This window comes from Seriola lalandi, unplaced genomic scaffold, assembly GCF_002814215.2.
Source record: "Seriola lalandi dorsalis isolate HSWRI2012SDOR001 ecotype SW California unplaced genomic scaffold, Sedor1 jcf7180002054672, whole genome shotgun sequence".
Taxonomy (NCBI): Eukaryota; Metazoa; Chordata; class Actinopteri; order Carangiformes; family Carangidae; genus Seriola; species Seriola lalandi.
The window spans coordinates 829,130-851,558 of NW_019525225.1; the positions used below are offsets into that span (position 1 = coordinate 829,130).

The window sequence follows — 22,429 nt, forward strand, 5'->3', positions numbered from 1 at the left end:
CCACCACCACAACCTCCCTCTATGTCCATCAAGCATCTCACTCACTGTCTGTGATGGGGCTACCAACTGAATCATGGAGATTTGTGGATGTACTGTATGTATTGACTTTGTAAATAATAAATAAATTAATGTAGATGAACACATATATATAGACCAGACTGTCCTGCCAGACCTACAGCACACCCTCTTGACACTTGATCCTCTTATTCCATCGCTAGATCTTCAGCATTACATAGACCACAGTGACCGAGTTGCTCTTACAGAGGTAATATGAGGATATGTTAGAGTTGTAGTTGCTGAAATGTAGTGCTGATAAGACATTTTGAGGAGTATTGTCAGCTGTAGACAAAATAAACGCATTCTTACATATTGTTAGAGATGATTTTGCTGCTGATTTTAGGATGCTCCTGCAAAGCAGTGGAGAGATGAGTTGCCGTGTGGTTTGTAGTTGGAGGAAAAAAAAAAAAAGCTAAGAAAAAAATCCTGTTCACTATACTTCCTCTCCTTCTCACGTTCTTCCCTCACAGGGACCTCGTCTCATTGGCAGGACAGTGTATAAATATATATTTTTGTTCTGAATGTTGTTGTACCTCTGTTGTCAGTCTCTGAACTACACTCGCCTCTCTCACCGATAAGGAACATATATAACGGCAGCTTGGGTCACTTCATTGATCCACATAATTAGCTGGTGGTGTCGGCCCTCAGTGGAGCCCCGGTATGAGTTCGATTTAGCCCTCTTGTGGTTGGCGATGGGTGGTCGAGGGGAAATGATTCTATGTTTAGGAGCAGCTTCGACCGGGTGCTGGAGGGTTGGAGTTTGCAGCTACACAGAAAAAAGCTTGTTTGAAAACAGATACTGACAGTAGACCCATTTTAAGAGCCTGCAGACACCATACAAATTTGTGAGAGAACATGGTTTAACAGAGACAATCTCATAGATATCTGTTGTTAGATTCCTCGATTTATAATCAGAGTATGAAACCAAATGATTCCACAGTCCCAAACTGTTTTTAAATCGTTAAATCTCTCTCTCTCTCTCTCTCTTACTCTCTCTCTCTCACTCCTGTTAACTTGTCTCCTGTTTTTCTTTCTTTTATTGTGAATTTGTGCCTTTTTGTCATCTTATCTTCCAATAACACTACTGTACATTGGAGACGTAAAGAAATGAATAAAAAGAAGCAAACCAACTGTACATACATTCTGATCTAAATATTTGTTGTTGTTTTTTTAACAATGTAACACATGAGCAATGGTCTCCTCACTTAATTACCATCGTGGTCCTGAGGGGAGAGAAATGATACGGCTTTTTTCAGGTAATCATAGGTGCATTAGACTTGTAGTAAAACCAATGTGGTGATTTTCTGGAAAAGCTTTGAGAAGCTTAGAAATATCTGACACTATATCATTAGTCAATAATAAAGAAATTCATTGGTGGGTTTAGGAAGCTGGAAGAACTAAGTATATGCACTTTCACATCTCTGGCGGCACGTCCCAACAGGTGGCTTTAGTTTCCCCAAGTTCCTTTTTTGGACAAATAAATGACACAACAACACAACAGGCTTTGACAGATATTGGACATTAAATATTACTACACTACATTATACTAAACTGTTACTATTGTCACTTTATGCAGTAGTTTTGCATGAGTGAGCTGCTGCAGAGACTTGCAACTGGTTAAAAAGCAAATCATTAATTAACTACGGGTAAAAAGGTTTCACTGATTAATTCATAGACATATCAATTATAAAGTGAATCATCATAAATTGGATAGAGCAAAGATGGATTAACGCAATACATATAGCTTATATTAAATGAGTCCAAATAAAAAGGATTTACAAACTAGAATTTACGAAAAATTAGCAAAGGTTAATCAAGGCTACTTAGAATTTGAATGTTTATCATTGGCGCCCCCTGTAGCAGAATCGAACCAGAGACTGTGGCAGGCAGCAGCCGACACACACACTCAAACACGAACACTGTAGGCAGGGTAAAATTAATCAGGCTTTGGATGGCAAAGATTACTTTAAATCCTGATTATGAGGCAGAAGAGGAGCCAGGACAGAGAGCTGCTACACATTTTGTGAGATGTTGATGACACTCTAGGACTCTGCACAGTTTGTGGGTGTGAGAGAGGAAATCTCTTGAACTAAAAACCTTTATGAACCATTAAGTCTGTTTAGCTTACGAGTATAAATGATTTTGATACCTTAAAAGATGTTCTGATTAACTAGACATGTCATAACCTTATCTGACTGAAAAAAAGGGAAGTGTTAGCATGTTTTTTTCATTTATTTTGTGTTAACTTTATAAAAAATAATTTTAACAAATAAGCAGCATAATGACAGCTAACTAGTTTTTGATTACTAGCCAAACAATGGTACAGTTAAGTTTCCTCTCCCACCAATACAGACAGTCAAAGACAGTTTATTCACCTCCAAAACTAAAGTAGCTATCCAGTGACAGAATACAACACTGCACCCTGAGTCAATGTAAAATAAATAATACAAACATTTAGTGGAATCAACTAATCTTTTCTCATTAACATCAATATATGAATTTGGTTCATTTCAAGTTAATTCAACTTTGTAAAAATTGTTGTTTTTTTTCTCCAGCCACTTCAGAATAACATGAATTCTCTCAACTTGATGAGTCTGACAAGTCTTTAAACTCGAAATGATGAGTTGAATGAATGAATTGTTTACTAAACTCAGTGATTTAAGTTTTTAAAGAAACAAAACTAGCATATCATCGGACTAGCATGCTTTGTTATATGGTAATAAAACTCTCCAGACAACCCTCTTTTTTGTACTTTGAAGAAAAAAACATGTTGGAAATGTATAATGTGTAAGATCGTGCTACTTGATCCACCTCCATAGGGGGCAGCATTTCACCTCTTCACCCCTGTCTAGTTAATCATGTTGTTTTTTTTCCCCATGTTCATTTTTTTCCATAAATGTATTATTTATATGTGCATTTATTGTTGATAGTTAAAATTGTTGATAGCACTGAAACAAATTATGAGTTGATATAATACTAACAGTAGGTTTTTATTTACCTATAAAAATATGAAGGCAAGGGGATACTGCATGGCACATGGGTGTCAGGCTATAGCAGCATGAGGAAGGGATGATGACATCATCACAAAGGCAGAATCAGGAAATAAGTTTTATTGCCAGGTAGGTTTTTACTTACAAGATATTTGGCTTGGTGTTTGGTGGAGTATCCAATAAACATATTAACAGGAAGTAGCAATAAAAAGGTAAAATACTGCAACAGTCAAAAAGATAAATATACATAGATACACATATTCAAAAAATAAAACTATGAAAAAAACTATGTACAAGATTGTTGACAAAACTCCTGCTGAGCAGGATGTGAAAAAGATCACAGTATAGACAATATATGCTCTGTGCAGGAATAATACTCCAAGGTGTTACTGTAATGTCGTTGATGATTGATGAGGCCAGACACAGAAGAAAAGGCAGGTGCTGGTCCATCACTGAGGATGACTGGACAGAAATTCTGGTCCTGATACAGACAAACGGGATAGGACAATTAGTTTAGATCATACAAGTTCTTTATATTCAAACATGTTAGGTCTGTTGTGTGTGTATAAAATAAATAGTAAAGACAGATATGAATATGCTAAAATAAATACAATATTAGGTAGTGGATCCTGAACCTGCTGGTTCTGCATCTAACAGTCTCTTTGTCTTAAGTTACTGACACATCCAGCTGGACAACAGCCGCAGGAACAGGCTAAATTCTACTAAATCACTAACACGTCAACATCATACATTTATGCCACTTGAAGTGCTTGTCAGTACTGTTTGTCATTTGTACTAATGAGACTTTTCGCTAGACAGCAACATTAGATGTTACTCACCTGTCTGACAGAAAATGCTTGTGTTTTTCTTCTTTGGCATTGAACGCTATTTCTTGTCGGAGCGGTTCTTCGGGATGGAGATAAAGATCGCTCTTCAGCCATCTCTGCGTTTCTGTGATGCTAGTCAGCAGCTTTTTTTTTTTTAGTCGTGAGCTGTAGCGTAACTTCAAGCTCAGGAGGAAGCTCTACTAGACGCTACACTGAGTCACACAGCATCTAGTGTGTCTAGGTGGTATTACAACACGGTCCGGGACGCAGCTAGTTGGTTAGCATGCTCATTTCAGTAGATATCTCTGAAATACAATAGATGGTGGTCTTGGTCATGACATCATCACTGTGGCTCCTTCACTTACTATTGATGGTGTTAGTTCTTTTTTTGAACATTTTAAACTAAAATTCTGGCCAGATTTGGCCAGATCTTACACATTGCACCTTTAATACATGTTAAGATAAATTATGTATGTTTCATTTTATAATAAAGAAAACAATGTGAGCCACGATCGAGGTTAGTATTAAATTTAGCCCCTATCCCTGTACATGTATAACATAACAGAGTCATTAGGAGCAACCTTGCATGTTGCCATCGCACTGAATTTTCACTGGAAGTGAAAAGCTAATATGTCTGTAGGCATGAAGCGGTTTACAGAGTACTTGTCAGTGTTGCTGGTTCATTAGGAAAAGGAGCCTGACTGTGTACTTCTCTTTTAAAAGTGTAAAGGAATAGTTTGACATTGTCATGCCATTTTAATTACTGACGCAAGAAATCATATTTTGAAACACCATGTAACTTACAATACCACCAAAGCTTTTCATGAGAAATTACTCTCCACCATCTCCAGTCATTGCTCTTAAGGAGACGTGAAGCAGAGCACCTTACACATTCCATACTGTTAACAAAGTGAGGGATTATTTATGAACATACAAAGAGGGCTTTAATGCAACAAATGGCATGCGTCACGGTGACATTCAATAAACAGACATGTCCATTCATGAATAAGATAATACTTTTTCCCTGGACTGTTAGCCAACCTGGGATAATAGCTTGATCCGATGTTACGCTTAAAGTCCAGAGAAGGTTGTGTGTGGGTCCTTGCACCCAGAACAGCTGAGAACAAAGTGCAGGAACCAAAGAGAGAAGAAACAGTCAAACAACGGGACTCACAATAGGAAAGCAGATCCAGTCTCTCGACTCCCCTTTGGAGATCTTCGTCATCTGTGCGCACGGGGTCTGCAGCTTTTTCCGGACACCACAAGAGAAACACACGGAGAAAGGTACTGTAGTGAATGGATGATGGTGTTTTTTGTTTTGAGCAAGTTCTTTAAGAAAAAGAAAATCTGTCAGTCTAAGGGATTTTAGATTAGTTACACCAAACAACGACTCTTACTGAATTTGAGAGAGAAATGTTCTGCTTGACCCAAAGATTAAACTGTCTCACACAAAAGGAGCAATACATGGCTTGCTTCATACTGTTTGTTATATTTTTCTGAAACAGATTTAAGTAACAGTGTAAGTGTTCAAAGTTATTTTCTTCTTTCTGGCTGTTTGGAAAAGGGATGGTTCTTAAAGGTCATTCACATGGTAGCTCCATCCTGCAGGGTCGAAGAACACAGTATTCACTGTACAATCAATGGATTCGGAGGGTTTGAGAAAAATCCAACAAACATTTAACTTAATGGGCAACATTTGATTACAATGACTGGACCATAGCATTATTCTGAAAAGCAAATAATACTATAGTGAAGTATTTTTTAGGGAAAGTCTACCAGGAATAATTTAAGAGTTGCCATTGCAAGTGTTGTATCATGACAACAAATGAAGCCTCTTAGTGAGTTTGAGTGCAGCTGTGTGTGTTTACTTATTTTAGTCATATTGATGAGACAAAAACCCATTCACACAGTCATATTTTGGGAACACGCTCACCTTTCACCTGGTGGACCCTGAATAAATGGTCCCCATAAGGCCAATCGTTTATTTTCAGGTTAGGCTTAGTATTAAAATATTTTAGCGCTCAGGTTTAAGGGGTGCGCGTTCAGGCAGAAAATTATGTTTTTACATCATCAGTGGGTCTGGACTATGTTACCCTCAGCTCTAATGATCATTTTAGCATAATAAATCGCATTGTTTTGGTTTACAACCTGCAACTTTACTTTTTCGGTTCAGTCTCATCAGCAGCAGACAACTCTAAAAACCATATGTATGCTAGCCTACCTGCTCAGCACCAAACAACAAAACAAATTAGCAACTGGCTAGCTAGCAAACATAGTGGAGCATTTAGCAGCTAGAGAGCCACATATTTCCCTCAGGTGTTAGTGCAGATCTAAATAGAGCTTCAAGGTGAGTGACTTTAGGACTTACATTTTTCTGGTGGCCAGAAACACAAATTCACGCAAACGCTGCCAGGGACACTTGAGAAAGGAGACTGCGCACTTAGAATTGTTTCCTGTAACTGTGTCACGTGGGTTTCGCCACCTCCCCGCCCCTTTAGGAGACCGGCGGCAGGTCTGAGTCTGTTTACTCCACTGGAAGAAGTGAACGTGATCACAGATTATGACCTATTATTTCAGCCCATAGTCACCGAAATAATTATTGGGCCCATTATTCACAAGCCAAAGATTTTCAGACAGACAGATCAGGAGAAATTGACCTGCCTCTGTCTCAGCAACAAACTCTCGCGGGATCTAGCAACACAGGTCTCTTTGTTGGTTCTGCCCATGCTGCTGCAGTACTGCCGACATGGCTTTCCAACCGCGTAAACAGAACTTTAGAGGGACTTATACGTGAAACAATGAATTAAAATTTAAATAAAACTTGCTGTGTTTCTTTGTTTACTTTAATTATTATTTAACTGTTTTGGAGGGGAAAAAAGAATATTATTACACTGATATGATTTTGATCAGATATTAACCAGCTGATAAAAACAAGCGGCAAAATTAGGCTCAAATTCATACAATTCATTCATTGATTGATTCATTCAACAAGCAATCACGACAACGCCCATTTAGGAGATAGGAACCATTTCACATGATTGCCACTGCTTGTAATGCATCATCATTGTTACAGAGTATCTTTGATGCTGCTTGTCTCTGCTAACAAGACGTTAGTCATGTGTTTACAGCACGATATGCTTCCCCCAAATAGCTAAAAATATCAATGAGTGCAGGTTTAAGTCAAGACAATGGCATCACAAATGAAAAGAAAGTTTGTGCATGTGTCCAGAAATGCTGAATAGTTTCCTTATAATTAGTCTGTCAAAACACTATATGGTGCAAAGGCCTCAAAAAACTGCTTTTCTGATTTGGATGTCAATGGTAGTCAGGCCAACCAAATGCTCATTTTGTACATACTTGAATGAATATTGATTTTTATTCTATACAGTTTTCCTATGTGTTACTGGCTCATTTTCACTGAGCCCTCTTGTTTTTAGCTGATACATGACCTCACAGACAGATATTCACCTTTTAACAGTATATAAAAATGAATCACTTTTATACATCGGGAACCTTTTGCTCACCTTTTACAAAATGTGTTTTAAAAAATGTCTCTCTCGTAAAGTGTTTCTGTTTTTACATTATGACCTTCAGGGCACTGTCACTTTAACGTGGATGAAGCTAACCGTGATTAGACATGATTACAAAGCCATTTCAGAAATGACTTTCAGGCATCCCTGTCTGGTTTGTCTTTGTCTGTTTTATTAGGCTCCAGAATATTATTGTGCCTGGTATCTTTCCTGTTTGTTTACAGTTTGTTTGGGCATATGTGTGTTTGCGTGCCTACAGGGGAGAAAATGAGCACTGGAAGTTTTCGTAGCGGTGGGAGAGACAAGTGCAGGTAAGATAGTATCCTGTCACTTTTTTCTCCCATTCAGACTTCTTCTTCTTCATCTTTTTTTCCGCTTCTTCTTCTTTGTCCAGGAGCAACAGTGACAAAATGTTGATGAAAGTTATTGTGAGAGAAAGCACAGACTTCAGGCAGAAAAGGGTGAATGTAGAGACAGTGAGAGTACAGAAAAGAAGGTGTAACTCTCCTGTAGAGGGTCTCAATTGTATAACCTTCATAGGCTTCAGCCAAGCTTTGTGGCTGCTGGTTCTTAGTCTTTGCAGGTCTCTTTGATAAAACTTAAATAGTCTCCTATTCATAATTTCTCGCTGAACCGGTGAACCCCCGTCGGTTATCCACTTAACACCTCTGCTTGCTAAAGAATGTGCCCAAAGTCTCTGCATGTGACGCTGTTACATGATGTGGCAGGGAGAACTGGGGCACCCAAGATTAACATTTTTTATTTAAAGGGCAGTTTATTCTGGTAGTTTCTTTGCTCCAAGCTTGTTTCCATCCCTCTTTTTTTTTTAAGGTGTTTTGAATTAATTTAATTAATTTCCATTGCTTTTTGATACCATTAATTCCTATAGATCGTCATAGCTGCTGTGTGATTCAGTCCATAGTCTCAGAATCAGATATCCAATTCATGAAGACGGATACAAAATACCATACACATATTGGAGGAAATCATTTCACTGTAATGAGTATAGACCAGGATCTCTAAATGATAAAAGCCAGTCTGTAAGAGAGTCATAGTCTTGAGTTAACTTTTTATAGTTCCTATACTTTCTAATCCTAGTCATTTTTTCACAGAGAAACACATTTTCCAATATTGGCTATTTAACTCTGAAACTAAACTTTTTGTCTAAAGCTGAAAGTATTATTTCACCACGTTCTTTAAACCATTTAAGTATTAGGCTAAATGTTTTGGACTTGCTGATTGCTTCATGCATTATGTGCCTCCAAATCTATGATGTAATTTGTCCACTTTTAACTGTGCTGCAACAATAGAATTACACAATAATTTACAGTTATTTGAGCTTTTGTTATGTAAAAAAAAAAAAAAAAAAAAACTAAAGCATCTGTATCAGAGCTTACGAAACTCCATTTAAGCCCCCCACTTCTCTCTGGGTTTACAAAGATAACCTTTCACCTATATGAGGAGAGACTGGATTGAGGCCAAAAGAAGCTAATGCTATTGTGTGCTGATGTCCCTTCACTAATGCATGGCTTTAATTGCGAGGGTACATGCATTGTTAAGTTTACTCAGCTGATGGAGAAAACACTGGTAGTAAACCTCTTACGCGTCTCAATGATTGCCCAAGTCTTGCAACAATACTCACAAAGATGGGAGGATCAGCCTCTAGTCCTCCTCTTCCACTCCCTGTGACTTGCACACACTCAAAGACAAACACACACGCGTTCACATGCCAGTGATTAGAGTCCAAATCGGACTCATTCTTGCCCACATTCCTGGGTCGACCCCACTGCTTTGTCAGTTGTTGCTCCATCGCTGCATGACCACACAGGACTCGGAAAGGACTACACCAAGACGGACGCGCCTCAAATCTGGGCATTTGGGTTTTTCATCCTGATCAGTTTGGAGGACTTTAAAACAAAAGCTGCCAGAAGCAAACGCAGAGAGGTTTGACTAACAAAGAAACGACTCATGTTGCTCACAGTGGACTGAGCAGAGTGGAGGCCTCTCGCATCAGATGGCTGCAACCAAACCAACCACAGAAGTCTGAGGGGGAAGGAACGCCAAAAGCATTTCATCCACTGGATTTTGCTTGTTGGTCCTTGCAATACGGCATCTTTATTATTTAATTTCAATAATCTTAAAGAACCTTCCTGACCTGTAGAACAGGTAGGTAACAAAGCTGAAAACCAACATCCAAAGATGGACTACTTGTCAGACAGTCCACGTGTGCGCTCAGACAGCATGAGCAGCTCAGCATCTCAGGGCTCGAGGTCCAAGATGCTCCTCCGCCAGCGTTTGTCCCAGCTGCTGACCTGCATAGAGGACATGAGCTCTGATGATGAAGCGAGTGAGGAAGTGTCCCGCACGCTGGATGAAGCGTTCCAGCTCTGCGGACGCTACGTTCCCACAGATGCGTTCAGGTTGACACGTGCACATTGTCACCCGTGCATACACAAGTTTGTTCGAGTTCTCTGAAATGATCAAGAACTTGTTTTACTTACTTGCCATCAGTCTTGTTGTAAATGCTTAACTGTTCAAATCAAGAGGTGCAGAAACTGACAGGACCTTAAGTTGAAATTTATCCGGACATCTTAATCTTAACAGTTATTAAGTGGTTTCCAGTTAACCAAGTAAGATTCAGAAAAACTGTTAAAAAAGTCAATAATTAATGTCTTCTGTGTTTTACTAGTCATAGAAGTATGAATACAATAACCCTGAATCTGGTGTGATTAAAACCTGGAAAATGTGACAATGTAACTTTGGTCAAATACTGTCATTAACCCAAAAACACACATTGACAGGCTGCACATGGTGACCTGGAATGTGGCCACAGCAGAGCCTCCTGAAGACGTCACTGCTTTGCTGCAACTGGATGTCCAGCCCCCCACAGATCTCTACGTGATTGGGTGAGCAACAAACATGTGGAAGCTGCAGTTTAATTTGTCACACTGGAGCTCAAAGCGGCAGGATTTACAGGACGCCAGCGTGCCAGTATTTGTATTTGTCATCCTCACTGGTGTTGGTGTGTGTCAGCCTGCAGGAGGTGAACGCCACCCCTGTGAGGTTCATCTCAGACCTGTTAGCGGAGGACTCCTGGAGCCACGTCTTCATGGACACACTGGCACCCAGAGGATTCGTCAAGGTGAGAGTGAGACAAAGGGGAGGAAAAGGGAAAATTGTACTGTGTGGAGACGTATAAATAACAGTGTGTGAAGAAACTAGTGTAGCTAAAAACAGCTGGGATAAATAACTGTATCCTGAAGGCTTCTGAAAAAAAAAAAAAGTATGTAAAACTTATATAACTGCCACTGTGTTCATATATATATATATATATATATATATATATATATATATATATATATATATCTTTAATGCAATATCTTTAGATATATCTGTATATTTACATATTCTCATATAATACAAGATTACAGTTTATGATATTATATCTATATAACTCAATCAAAAATTGATAGGAGAAATAAAAAAAAACATTTTTAAATAAGAATACAAAAATAGAACAAAGGAAAAATGATTAATAAAATCTCTCACTATCTCTGTCTGTGTAGGTGACATCAGTGAGGATGCAGGGTTTGCTGCTGCTGGTTTTTGCCAAACAAATTCACCTCCCCTACATCAGAAACATCCAGACCACCTACACCCGTACCGGCATCTTTGGATACTGGGTAGGAAATCACAATGGGAGCACTGGTCGGCCCAGAACCTTACAGACAACGACAGCGTTAAACTCTGCCAGCCGGGAATCCCACCGGCTTCAGTTGCTGTGGAGTTTAAGGACACTATGAAAGGCCTGTTGTCTTTGTTTAGTGGAACGTGCAACAGCTTTGACTGAATGAAATCACAAACAAAGAGCATTTGATGGTAAAACTTGTGCACTGGGGCAAACACTTGCAAGACAAATGGTCTCATCAATAATGAAGTTAAAGGGAAAAAATCATCTGACTGAATAAAGACAAGACTTTTTTTTTTATTTGTGGAAAAAAATGGGAATTAAGAGGTTTTTAAAATACTATATTTAATTTTCTTGTAAATACTGTAGGAAAATGAATCTGTATTCATCCGTATAAGCTGACTTTAAACTTATTGTGAGAGTCTGTGGAAATCCACTTCACCTTTCCCTTTCACACACTGTACTCCTTCTCCTCCGCTTATCTGTGTCAGGGTAATAAAGGTGGAGTGTCCGTTCGTTTTTCCTTCTACGGCCACATGGTGTGCTTCCTCAACTGCCACCTAGCAGCCCACATGAACTACGCTCTGCAGCGCGTGGATGAGTTCGAGTACATCCTGGAGGCGCAAGACTTTGACATCACCGACACGCCACATGTCCTGGACCACAAGTCAGGACACACACACACACACACATACACACACACACATTTGCACTGTGAAATATACGCACTGAAGGTTGTGGTGCAGCAAGTGAAATGAGGCTCTCCGTCCCTCTCTCACAGGGTGGTGTTCTGGTTTGGCGACCTGAACTTCCGCATTGCAGACCACGGCTTGCACTTCCTCCGCTCGTCCATAAACAGTGGACGGCTTAATTTGCTGTGGAGCAAAGACCAGGTGATGTGAGGAAATGAGCACACACACACACCCACACAGACACACACACGCTCACTATAATGCACACTTGCTAACTTTCTTTTTTTTTTGCAGCTCATCACAATGAAGAAGAAGGAGCCATTCCTGCAGGAATTTGAGGAAGGGCCATTAAATTTTAAACCCACCTACAAGTTTGACCGCAACTCTGACACCTACGATACCAGGTAACATGAGCCTCAAACAAGCATATTGTTCACCAACATGGACACACACTTCCCAAACATGCACCCAAACTTCACTTGCGCACTTCTTTCCCTTCGAATTTTGAACAGCTCTCCAAAGACATGGTTTGGTTTTAAGTAAGAGACACCACTTCTTTTGTGTTGCATGCCCCACATTCCCTTATTTCTTAGTCCCCGCACCATCTGTCCTCTTTCCCGAAAGCTTGTGCCACCACATTGTCAATTGACAATGTGGTGAGTCCCCGGAGAGACTCACTAAACAGGAGACCAAAGCAGTAAACCCTGATGTATAGATGAAATTGGGAGCAGCTCTTTCTGTGAGTCATATCCGTTCCTGACACTCGCACCATGTATGTGTCTCTCTCAGAAAGAGCACTGTGGCGCTGCCCCTAACCATGTACAGACCCAGGCCCCTGCAGCGCTGCAGCACCACCCTCTTCTTCCTCCTCACCTCCCTCACCTGGGGGCTGCTCTCTGTCTGGTTGGGGGCCTGGTACAGGGAGCTAGACCCGCCAAGGTGGGTGTCTCCATAGATATGCCCTGTCAAGCTGTTATATACATAGGTTAGGTTATATACATATAACCTACAATCACAAAATAACTGGAGACACTGATATAAATGACATGACGCAAAGGGGTAATAGCGTTCATGAATTTCAGATTTAATCTGCAAATTCATGAGACTGCTCCCTTCTGCACCCAGAACCCTACTGTTTATTCCTGCATAATGTATCCCATACAGAAATGTAATATGTGACATATATGCCCCTATATTAAGACAGATGTTGCAATATATGTTACTTATAAGGGGATATATTATTATCACATATATACATCCTCTGGATAAATGAAGATATAAGTTTATAACATATATGAAATACCCATAGTAAATTGCAACTTCTATATGTTTATATACTTTCTTAATAATTTCTTATTAAATGTAAACATACATGTGTATCTTTTATATTTACATATATAATATCAACATTTTTTGACAGGCTTTGGGATGGACATATATTTACGTAACATATGTATAATATAAACATGAACATACATGTTTCTATTAACTAGACATATGTGTTAATATATGAAATTGTTCTACTTTCTAATAGGTTCCGTGTGTAATTTTGACATAAATAGACTATATGTACATGTATGATTTTACTTCATATGTAGGCTACATATATTTCATATATGGAAATTCAATACATGTACATATATTACATTTGCGTATGGGATGTGTTGCTTTTTATAGTGAATGTGTGTAGACATGAGCTGTAATAAGTTACATGTTGTTGTCCATTCCTAATATCCATCATTTCTCCCCAGCATGCTACTCTGTAGGTATATTGTTACTCTGCATTGCATTTGTGTGTGGTGTGTGTGTGGGGGGTGTGTGTACTTTAACAGCATCATTTTCATTATTTCTGTCTAAGAATAGGAATTTGCTATTTAGGTTGAAATGCATCAGAAATGGATATGTGATGTATCAGGTAAGCATTAGAAACAGAGAATTTCAACCTGCGGTATCAACACTTGCCTTTGCTTTGCCCAGTGGCAAGAAGAGGAAACCAGCCTGGACTGATCGGATCCTCTGGCGCATCAAACCCAAAACCCCACCATCAGAGGACGATGATGAGAGGGCATCCACTTCTACTGATGATGGACAAGATGAGTATCCAATCCTGGTCACCCAGGATAAATACACCAGTGAAATGAGCTACGGAGTCAGTGACCACAAGCCTGTGATTGCAACCTTCAATCTGGAGGTGAGAGCAGATTTATTATTGGACACTAGGACTTTGTTTTGTGGTCCTCAAATCTGCTCATCAGTACATCATCTAATATCACGACTAAGTGAAGGTTTTGTTTCTACATTGTTAAATCTCCCACAGCTGAGGAAGTACTTTGACACCCCACTGGTGCACATCTCTCCTGTGGGTGTTTGGAGCGCCGACCAGGATGCACTTCTTAACTACACCATCCAAGAGTACTTCATGTCCTCCACATGGGACTGGATTGGCCTGTACAAGGTACTGGGACCGACACAGAGTGAAAAATGCAACACAACACAACAACAAACAAACAATATAATACAATACAGATCTGAAGTCGTGGGTTTGATGTCCTGCAGGTGGGATTCAAGAGTGCGTCCGACTATGAAACCTTTGTTTGGGTTAGGGAGAATGAGCTGCCAGAGACAAATGAAGTCATACAGGTAAAGTGAAAGTGAGGCTTTTGTATTACGTTTAGAAACTGTTTACAATGAAAATAAACTATAAGTGCAGGTTTCATTATATAGGTAAACGTGTGTGTTTTGTTTGCAGATATCTGTGGATAAGGACGGGATCCCTCTGCTAAGTGGAGAGTATGTTTTGGGTTACTACAGCACAAATATGCAAAGCATCATCGGCCTCAGCGCTAACTTCCAGGTGAGTGTGCCGCTATCACATCATGGTTTTACCTCATCTTTCATTATTGTTTCTTCTCTTAGACAAATTAACATTCTCTGTTAGAATAATGCCAGAAACAGAAAAAGGTTTGACTAACAGTGAAATCTGTACTGGTAAATAATGCAAAGTACAGTTCCTGTGAGAAAAAGTATTAAAAAAAGTAAACTACTAATAAATTATTGGTATGTCAAGCAATGTTTTAGCAGTGATGTCATAGTTAGTATCATGTGGTCCCTTACAATACCACCATTAACTATAACCTCATGGATAAACATATAATTTAATTTTCACATTTCCAACAATGTCAACAAAATATAAACATAATAAAATGTGTAAAGGTAGAATTTCTGGCAGAGCAATTGTTGTACAGGTGTGCCTAATAAAGTAGTCACTAAGTGTATATTCTCAGCAGGAAGTTAATGTGGCATTTTAAGGATCCCATCTCTGTTTTGATCTCGCAGATCCTGGAGTCAAAGCGTGCCGTTATGGAAGGCCTCGTTCCTGACATCAACGGGCTCAACAAATAAGATCAAATTCACCGCAGTGCCACATCACATTCCTCTCCCCTGCAAATTCACACAGAACGGATTCAGACTTTCAAATGCCCCAAGATCAACTCCATCATCTACTGGATGAGCTGACTCAGTCATTAAATAATGGCCCACCACACTGCCCCATCACATGGACTGGAAACTTTAATTTGTTGTTGCTGACTTTTGCCTTTAAGGAATTCACCTTAAATCAGATTCATTCTTGCTGGAGCAGTTTCTCTACAAAAAAAAAAAAAGGTTCATTGCTATAATGAGTAGCCGACCATCACAGGCCTTTTTTTTGCCTGTTAGAGCAGAAAATAAAGGAATAAACATGCCAAACTACACTGTTGCTTTAAAAACAAAAGGCGTGCTTAAGTTGTGTTGTTTGAAAATAGTGCAGGTTAATAAGTCATTGGTCAAATAGTTTTTAAAAACACATTTTTATGTTTTGGTTTGGTCTTCATTAGTGCCAATGCAGAGAGCTGTACAATAAAGAAAGATCTGCCAATCATAGGGAACTGTTTTATAGAGAGTTCTATGATCTTGCAGGCTGTTTTACTTTATACTGTCTTAAATTCTTGCTATCAGTTATTTGCACCAGCCATTGGACCCAAGTGTCTTTGGGTGGAATGAAAAAGATGGCAGAAAGATTTAAAATATAATGTACACATTAATCCCTCGAAGAACATTTCATGTTAGATGTGGATGCTGATGTGGACTTGTACACTGAGGTGTTTTGAGTCAGTTATTGCTTTATAACAAATATGTGTAATGTATTGTATATGCGGTAATATAAGTCTAATGTGTATCATGACAGACTCAAAGGCAGTGAACAGAATCATAATAGGATTATATGTTGAATTTATTTGGATTTGAATTAGATTTGAATTAATTATTTATCTATCTGGCTCTAAACTTCTTGACTGTAGTTTCTTACATTAGTAAAATATAGGATGTCTTTTCTATTCCAATGCAAAAATGGTGATTGTTTTCAAAGAAAAAGTGTCCAAATTTCCTGTTGTGCGCACGCGTGTTATAGTGAAGTGTATATTTGGTTGACTGATTGATAGAGTGAATAATCACAGAACACAATCAACATGTTGGATGTGTATTTGGTCTAGACTCTTTGTTTCACTGTGGTAATGAGATATATGAAGTGCAGGTTGTTTGTTTGGAAAGTGCTGGAAATGCCTTTCAAGTTCATCTGTGATGATGTGACTGCAGTTACGTCTCTTCCTCTGTTTCCTCTCGATGCAAATATTTTAACCCCAGTCAGGGAAACCAATATATGTCTGTTTTTAATTTGGAAGTGGTAGGTAAGTATGACTTTAAGGGCCCACTTTCTCCATATAAACTATATTTAAATTGGGCGAAAATTAAATTTAAAATACAGCAGGCTCTACTCATCTCAACGGTTCTCAGTCAGGTCAGGGATTTGCATTGGAGCTTATCAGGAAAAGCAAGACATGAGGGGTTTTCATTACATTTACAAAACTATTCCTCTTGTACAGAGGAAAAGAAAAACATGATGGAGGAATATAGGCTAATTATATTTATATCAAACTCATATTCTTATAGATATATATAGGACAGACAAAAATGTGTTACTTTGTGACATTAATATCCTCCTAACCCATAAGGCATCAGGATACCATGATTATAAATCCTGAGCTCATAAAAATATTGGCCTAAAATATGGCGCAGAAAATGTACCGAAATATAATAAAAATGAAGATGAGCAAGGCAATCCAGCAAGAAACTCTTCTCACTCCAAACTCCCATAATTCCTTGCGAGAATCCGTCCACTGGCTTGACAACTTCACCTTCCTAGCTTATCTTTCATGTAAAGGCTCTTCGGTGCTACACACGTGGAGAAGTTTAACACATCGCTACCTCGCTGAAGGTAAAGTTTTACCACCTGTATGTGCCGCTGTAATGTCTTATAAAACTGGGCACAGTTGCGTAAACAAACGATGGTTGTCTTGCTGTCCTGCAATCGCTGCTAAAAGGAATTAGGTCTCCAAAATAATGGCTAAACAGCAGGCTAGCGGAGTTAGCTCTGTTGGTTTACAGCGTAGACTATGGTTGACACAGGCTAGCTAAAAGTAAACCGCTAAACGGTTCATTTCAGGTGGTGCGATTTGGTCCAGAGCATTACAATAACAGTGTTACACATGGCTCTGCAGTGTGTTGCTCCTTGTCCAGTTTTCTAAATAAACATTTGTATGTTTAGTTTAAGTAACCTTTATGTGAGGTAGCCTAGTTTAGCTAAGCTATAATGTTGCCTTCATGACGACTGAGAAATGACAGCACCTCCTAGGATAGAAATCGATTCTGCAAATACACCGTCAAGGTTTGATCTTTCAGTGAAGCAGCATCCATGGGCTCAACATTTAAAACAACATCCATCCACTTGTACTGCCTCACTAGAGCCTGGATGTGTTTCAACAAAAAAAATAAATGTTATATTTTACAGCAGGGAACAACCAGTCAGAGATTTCCCTAACACTATAGGAAATAAGACATTATTTACAGAATGGAAAAAAAGTTACCACCTGTTTATACTTCTATCTATATAAAGCTTTTCTTTTGTTAGATTTGGATCCAAACCAAACAGAGGATGACGAGTGAGGACGTGGAGCGGCTCCTGATCCAGTTTCAGGATGAGGAAGGGGAGGTTCTGGGTTCACCTTTTGATGTGCCTCTAGACATCACTCCAGACAAACTGCAGCTGGTCTGCAATGCACTGCTGCAGAAGGTGACTAGCTGGTATTATGTTACATAGATATAGAATTCAAGCTGTGATTAGAATGTAAACATTTAAAATATGTCCTATATATTTAGCCAGTATTTTTGCATATTTACAATATTCAGTTTCAAATGAAGATGTGCATGTCAATGTTTCAAAGTGGTATTACTGTATACAATATATGCACTATCATTTGGTGTAGTCTTGAACACATTTCTCACTCTTCCCATGGTAAATTTTGCATGGTAAATCCCAAATCTAAGTAACAATATTCAGATAAACAAATGTAGATTTTATTATCCCTAAAAAGAGGTCGTCTCTCAAAAGGCACAGATTGGTTTCTGTTTTAGCCCCTTGTAGACACATCACATTATCAAAGTCATATAAAGCTGAAATCTAAAGTCCAGTGAATATATCTAATTTTTGTGTTTTCTTCGCTGTAGGAAGAGCTAGTACCACTGGCATTTTTTGTGCGTGGAGAGGCTGAGGTGGTGTCCAGTCTGGGGTCGTGTGTGAAGGCTCTTGGGGTTGAGACAGAGCAGGTCCTGCCAGTTGTGTACCAGCCTCAGGCTGTGTTCAGAGTTCGAGCTGTGGCCCGCTGTACCAGCACACTACAGGGACACACAGAAGCTGTCATCTCAACTGCTTTCAGCCCCACCGGCAAGTGAGTAACTCTCACACAGAATTTCTTTGCCTTTTGCATGCTCTCTTGTACTCCTGATTTATCAAGAGAGCCCTTATGATTGAACAGTATTTAGATTAAACTAGAAATTCTATTCTAAAGACACGCCCCATGGGTAGGTTTAGACATATTGTTAATGAAGTTGTCCTCGTTTGCTTTAGATATCTGGCCAGTGGTTCAGGTGATACCACAGTGCGTTTTTGGGACTTGACAACTGAGACGCCCCACCACACTGCCAGAGGTATGAAGTCACTTCTGTAGGGCAACAATATCTGCTATACATCAAGATACAAATGATAGTTTAGTGGTTTTAAACACCACTGAACTGTATTCTTTTCTATTTAAGGACACACACACTGGGTATTGAGCATCGCCTGGTCACCCGATGGCAAGAAACTGGCTTCAGGGTGCAAGAACAGTCAGGTATGCCTCCAACATACACATGTCTGATCTGTGTTTGTTAGATGAAGCCGATGAACATTGTAGGTTTTTTTTTTGTTTTTTTTTTCTGGTGATGTTCCTGTAGATCTGTCTTTGGGATCCAGTGACGGGTACACAGACGGGAAAGACTTTGACAGGACACACCAAATGGATCACTTGGCTCTGCTGGGAACCTCTACATCTGTGAGTCATCACTTTCTCATTACTGTACATTGCTGCCTATTATTTTAGCGCTCGCCTAAAATCACATTCAGACACAGCTTCTGCGCTGATATATTTTACTTGTGAAACTGTAAAATTAGAACCACTATAGATTTTCACCGAAGGCAATTTAAATAATAAAATGGATGAAGTCCATTTAGGTGCCTCAGTTTCAGGGTCCTGGTTTTGTGCATGCTGGCTCACTGTAATGTTTTTACTAGGACATTTGAATGTATTGTTAATATTGTTGGCTTCACCTGTGCATTCAGTCAAGTCAGTGCAACCCCTGTATGAGTTCCTAATAGTACACAATGGCACACTAATTGAGTTACTTGCACACTAACTACCAAAACAGTGCACTTAAACATTGTTATATAAACAGCCAAAGTGAAACTACAACTTCTGGGTTTTGTTCCAGAAGTAAGAAAACATCATTCAAATCACTTTGACATTTGCAGTAACACAAATAACTAAAATCCAGCCTTGGGAGATGACCTTACTCAAAAAAGAATCTAATGTGAGGCGCCCCTGTGGCATAATGGTCCCAAAGTTTAACAGACATACTACATAGCCACAACGTCAACAATTCGACTTCCTGTCGGGAATGACCTGAGCCACAGCCACCCTATAGCCACGATTTCAAATAAAGTCCTGGAGCGTGGTGGGTTAACGTCACCAATTTTGACAAAAGAAGTGAGTTCGGCTCTCTGTCGTGTTTACTGTTTCCTCCCTCTCCCTTTCAGTAACCCAGAGTGTCGGTACTTAGCCAGTAGCTCTAAAGACGGGTCAGTACGTATCTGGGACACAGTGTTGGGACGCTGTGAGAAGATTCTGACTGGACACACTCAGTCAGTCACCTGTGTGAAGTGGGGAGGAGATGGACTTCTATACACTTCTTCTCAGGACAGAACAGTCAAAGTGTGGAGAGCCAAAGATGTAAGTGTGTGTATGTGTGTGTGTGTTTGTTTGTGTGTAGGGCTGGCACAATGTTGATCTCTACAGACACAATGAGCCAAATCGAGAGGGAGGAGACACCTGTGTGACAGAGTGACTCTTGATTTGTGTTTATGTCTGTCTGTGGAAACAGGGTGTCCAGTGCAGGACTCTGCAGGGACACGCCCACTGGGTGAACACCCTGGCTCTCAGCACAGACTACGTCCTGCGAACTGGCGCTTTTGAACCCGCAACTGCCACTGTCAACCTGCAGGACCTTACCGGATCATGTAAGGCCTAAAATCCCAGTTGGAACTCCTCTTTTCTGTTCTGCTCTGATAAACAAACACATTTTCTGTTCTGTGGAGGATGTTTTCATGTAACAAGCATTCCTCCTCCTCTCCCCCCCCCCCCCCCCCCCCCCCCAGTGGAAGAGATTAAAGAGAAAGCCTTGCAGAGATATAACAAAGTCAGGGTAAGTACTGTTGTGCTGTAAAGTACTGATATGTTCAAGTCTGTGTGCACCTTGTGTCAGTGCCTTTACTCCTCTTCTGCTGCTTCAGGGTTCAGCTCCAGAGCGCTTGGTGTCTGGCTCAGATGATTTCACCTTGTTCCTGTGGAACCCTGCAGAAGACAAGAAGCCTCTGGCCAGGATGACCGGCCACAGCGCCCTAGTCAACGAAGTGCTCTTCTCCCCAGACACCAGGCTCCTCGCCTCAGCCTCGTTTGACAAATCCATCAAAATCTGGGACGGACGCACTGGAAAGTAAGAAAATCCGTCAACCACAATGTCTACCGTCACATATAACATGTATGTAATACTGCCGTTGTCCATGTGATGGTGCTGGAAGCCTAAAGTGTTTGTCTGTCAGTGTGTGATCATGTCTCTGCCTGCTTGTCTACCTACCTGCAGGTACTTAATGTCCCTGCGTGGCCATGTGGCATCTGTGTATCAAGTGGCGTGGTCAGCAGACAGCAGGCTGCTGGTCAGCGGCAGCAGCGACAGCACACTGAAAGTTTGGGACATCAAGACAGGAAAGCTCAACATGGACCTACCTGGTCACGCAGATGAGGTGAGGGAGGGAAAAATGTCACAGGATTCACAACATGACACAGTAGTTGTGTGTATTTCCTGTATTTTTCTTTCCCTCATTGGTTTGTTGCTTGCGTGTTTAGGTTTATGCAGTGGACTGGAGTCCTGATGGACAAAGAGTGGCCAGCGGCGGGAAAGACAAATGTCTCAGAATGTGAGTGAAATGCCAAGAAGCCTCTTGATCTGTTAAATACCAGTGTTTGCTCTCACCTAACCCCTTGGCCTTGTGTTGTACATTTCCAGATGGAGGAGATAGCCTCACCTCTGTCCTCCTTCCTAACGTTGGCAGAGGATTCACATCTTCTCCTGTCAAGAACCGTGACAGCTGGAACAAGGGTGGCTAGATTGTTCCCAATCCCCCATTTTGGCTTTATTACACTCTCTGGCAAAAGTGGCATTGTGTCAAGGAGCTCTAGTCTGGTCATGATGGAAAAGCCCTGGTTAACATTAATGACTGTAAAGGTGTCAAGCTCAATGGAAATGTAACATAGGAGACTTTATATTCATGGCAAGCTCCATCCATTGAGATGACTGCGACTAGAGGTTGTACTGTAATATGTATTTCCCATTCATGTACATATTGTTTTGTACACACCAGGAGTCCTGACACATAAAGACCTTTCTCCCAGATGCAGAAACCACAAACATGTATTTAAAAATGAATACGTAACCAAATTCTTTAATATCTGAATACAGTATATATTCTAACCAACGCGTCAGGAAAACAAAGCTATTTCTCAGCTTTATGTTTGTCCCCTCCTTCACCTTAAACGTCACTAGATGAACTATATCCTGTAAGTGACAGGTGCACTGAGGAGGCAACAGGTGGGCGCGCTAATACTTCCCTTCTGTGATGTTAATACCGACGGTGCTCGCCCTGCTCCTTCAGCCTTTAATCTCTTCTGTCCTGCGGTCAGCAAAGCCTCAACCTGCTGATTTTTCTCCTGCCTGTGCGGGCGAAGCCAAGTGGCACCAGCTCTGGACTGAGTGATTCGCATCCCAGTGTGGAACAACCAGGTTTCACCACTCCGGTTAAAATGCTGTGTTCTGCATCCAGCTGGCTTTTCGTGAATATTTAACACGAATAAATATTTACGTCAGTTTTTAAATCCACTTTCAATTAATTGTCAGGTTCAAT

At 40.1% G+C, this 22,429-nt stretch overlaps 2 protein-coding genes across 5 annotated transcripts; both read left to right on the plus strand.

The window, feature by feature from the left end:
* The first annotated feature begins 4,961 nt into the window (after positions 1 to 4,961).
* Positions 4,962 to 16,205, plus strand: inpp5kb (inositol polyphosphate-5-phosphatase Kb). 3 transcript variants are annotated; one of them, XM_087178011.1, is made up of 14 exons: positions 5,003 to 5,158; positions 7,664 to 7,715; positions 10,206 to 10,310; positions 10,438 to 10,546; positions 10,971 to 11,087; positions 11,584 to 11,759; positions 11,874 to 11,985; positions 12,079 to 12,188; positions 12,574 to 12,723; positions 13,762 to 13,975; positions 14,102 to 14,239; positions 14,341 to 14,424; positions 14,534 to 14,638; positions 15,121 to 16,205. In XM_087178011.1, the coding sequence occupies exons 2-14, from the start codon at positions 7,672 to 7,674 to the stop codon at positions 15,184 to 15,186; spliced, it is 1,530 nt and encodes a 509-aa protein (XP_087034137.1). In that variant the 5' UTR covers positions 5,003 to 5,158; positions 7,664 to 7,671; the 3' UTR covers positions 15,187 to 16,205. The 3 variants fall into 3 exon arrangements, with proteins under 3 accessions (XP_023277163.1, XP_087034137.1, XP_023277162.1); XM_023421395.2 differs by lacking the exon at positions 12,574 to 12,723 and having other exon boundaries at positions 4,962 to 5,158; XM_023421394.2 differs by lacking the exons at positions 5,003 to 5,158; positions 7,664 to 7,715; positions 12,574 to 12,723 and adding an exon at positions 9,036 to 9,824.
* Positions 16,206 to 16,940: 735 nt separating this feature from the next.
* On the plus strand, positions 16,941 to 22,400 carry nle1 (notchless homolog 1 (Drosophila)). 2 transcript variants are annotated; one of them, XM_087178012.1, is made up of 13 exons: positions 16,941 to 17,095; positions 17,774 to 17,950; positions 18,385 to 18,605; positions 18,785 to 18,864; positions 18,970 to 19,046; positions 19,150 to 19,247; positions 20,009 to 20,201; positions 20,353 to 20,488; positions 20,627 to 20,673; positions 20,762 to 20,964; positions 21,112 to 21,271; positions 21,375 to 21,445; positions 21,535 to 22,400. In XM_087178012.1, the coding sequence occupies exons 2-13, from the start codon at positions 17,813 to 17,815 to the stop codon at positions 21,545 to 21,547; spliced, it is 1,437 nt and encodes a 478-aa protein (XP_087034138.1). In that variant the 5' UTR covers positions 16,941 to 17,095; positions 17,774 to 17,812; the 3' UTR covers positions 21,548 to 22,400. The 2 variants fall into 2 exon arrangements, with proteins under 2 accessions (XP_087034138.1, XP_023277164.1); XM_023421396.2 differs by having other exon boundaries at positions 16,943 to 17,095; positions 17,789 to 17,950.
* The last annotated feature ends 29 nt before the right edge of the window (positions 22,401 to 22,429 follow it).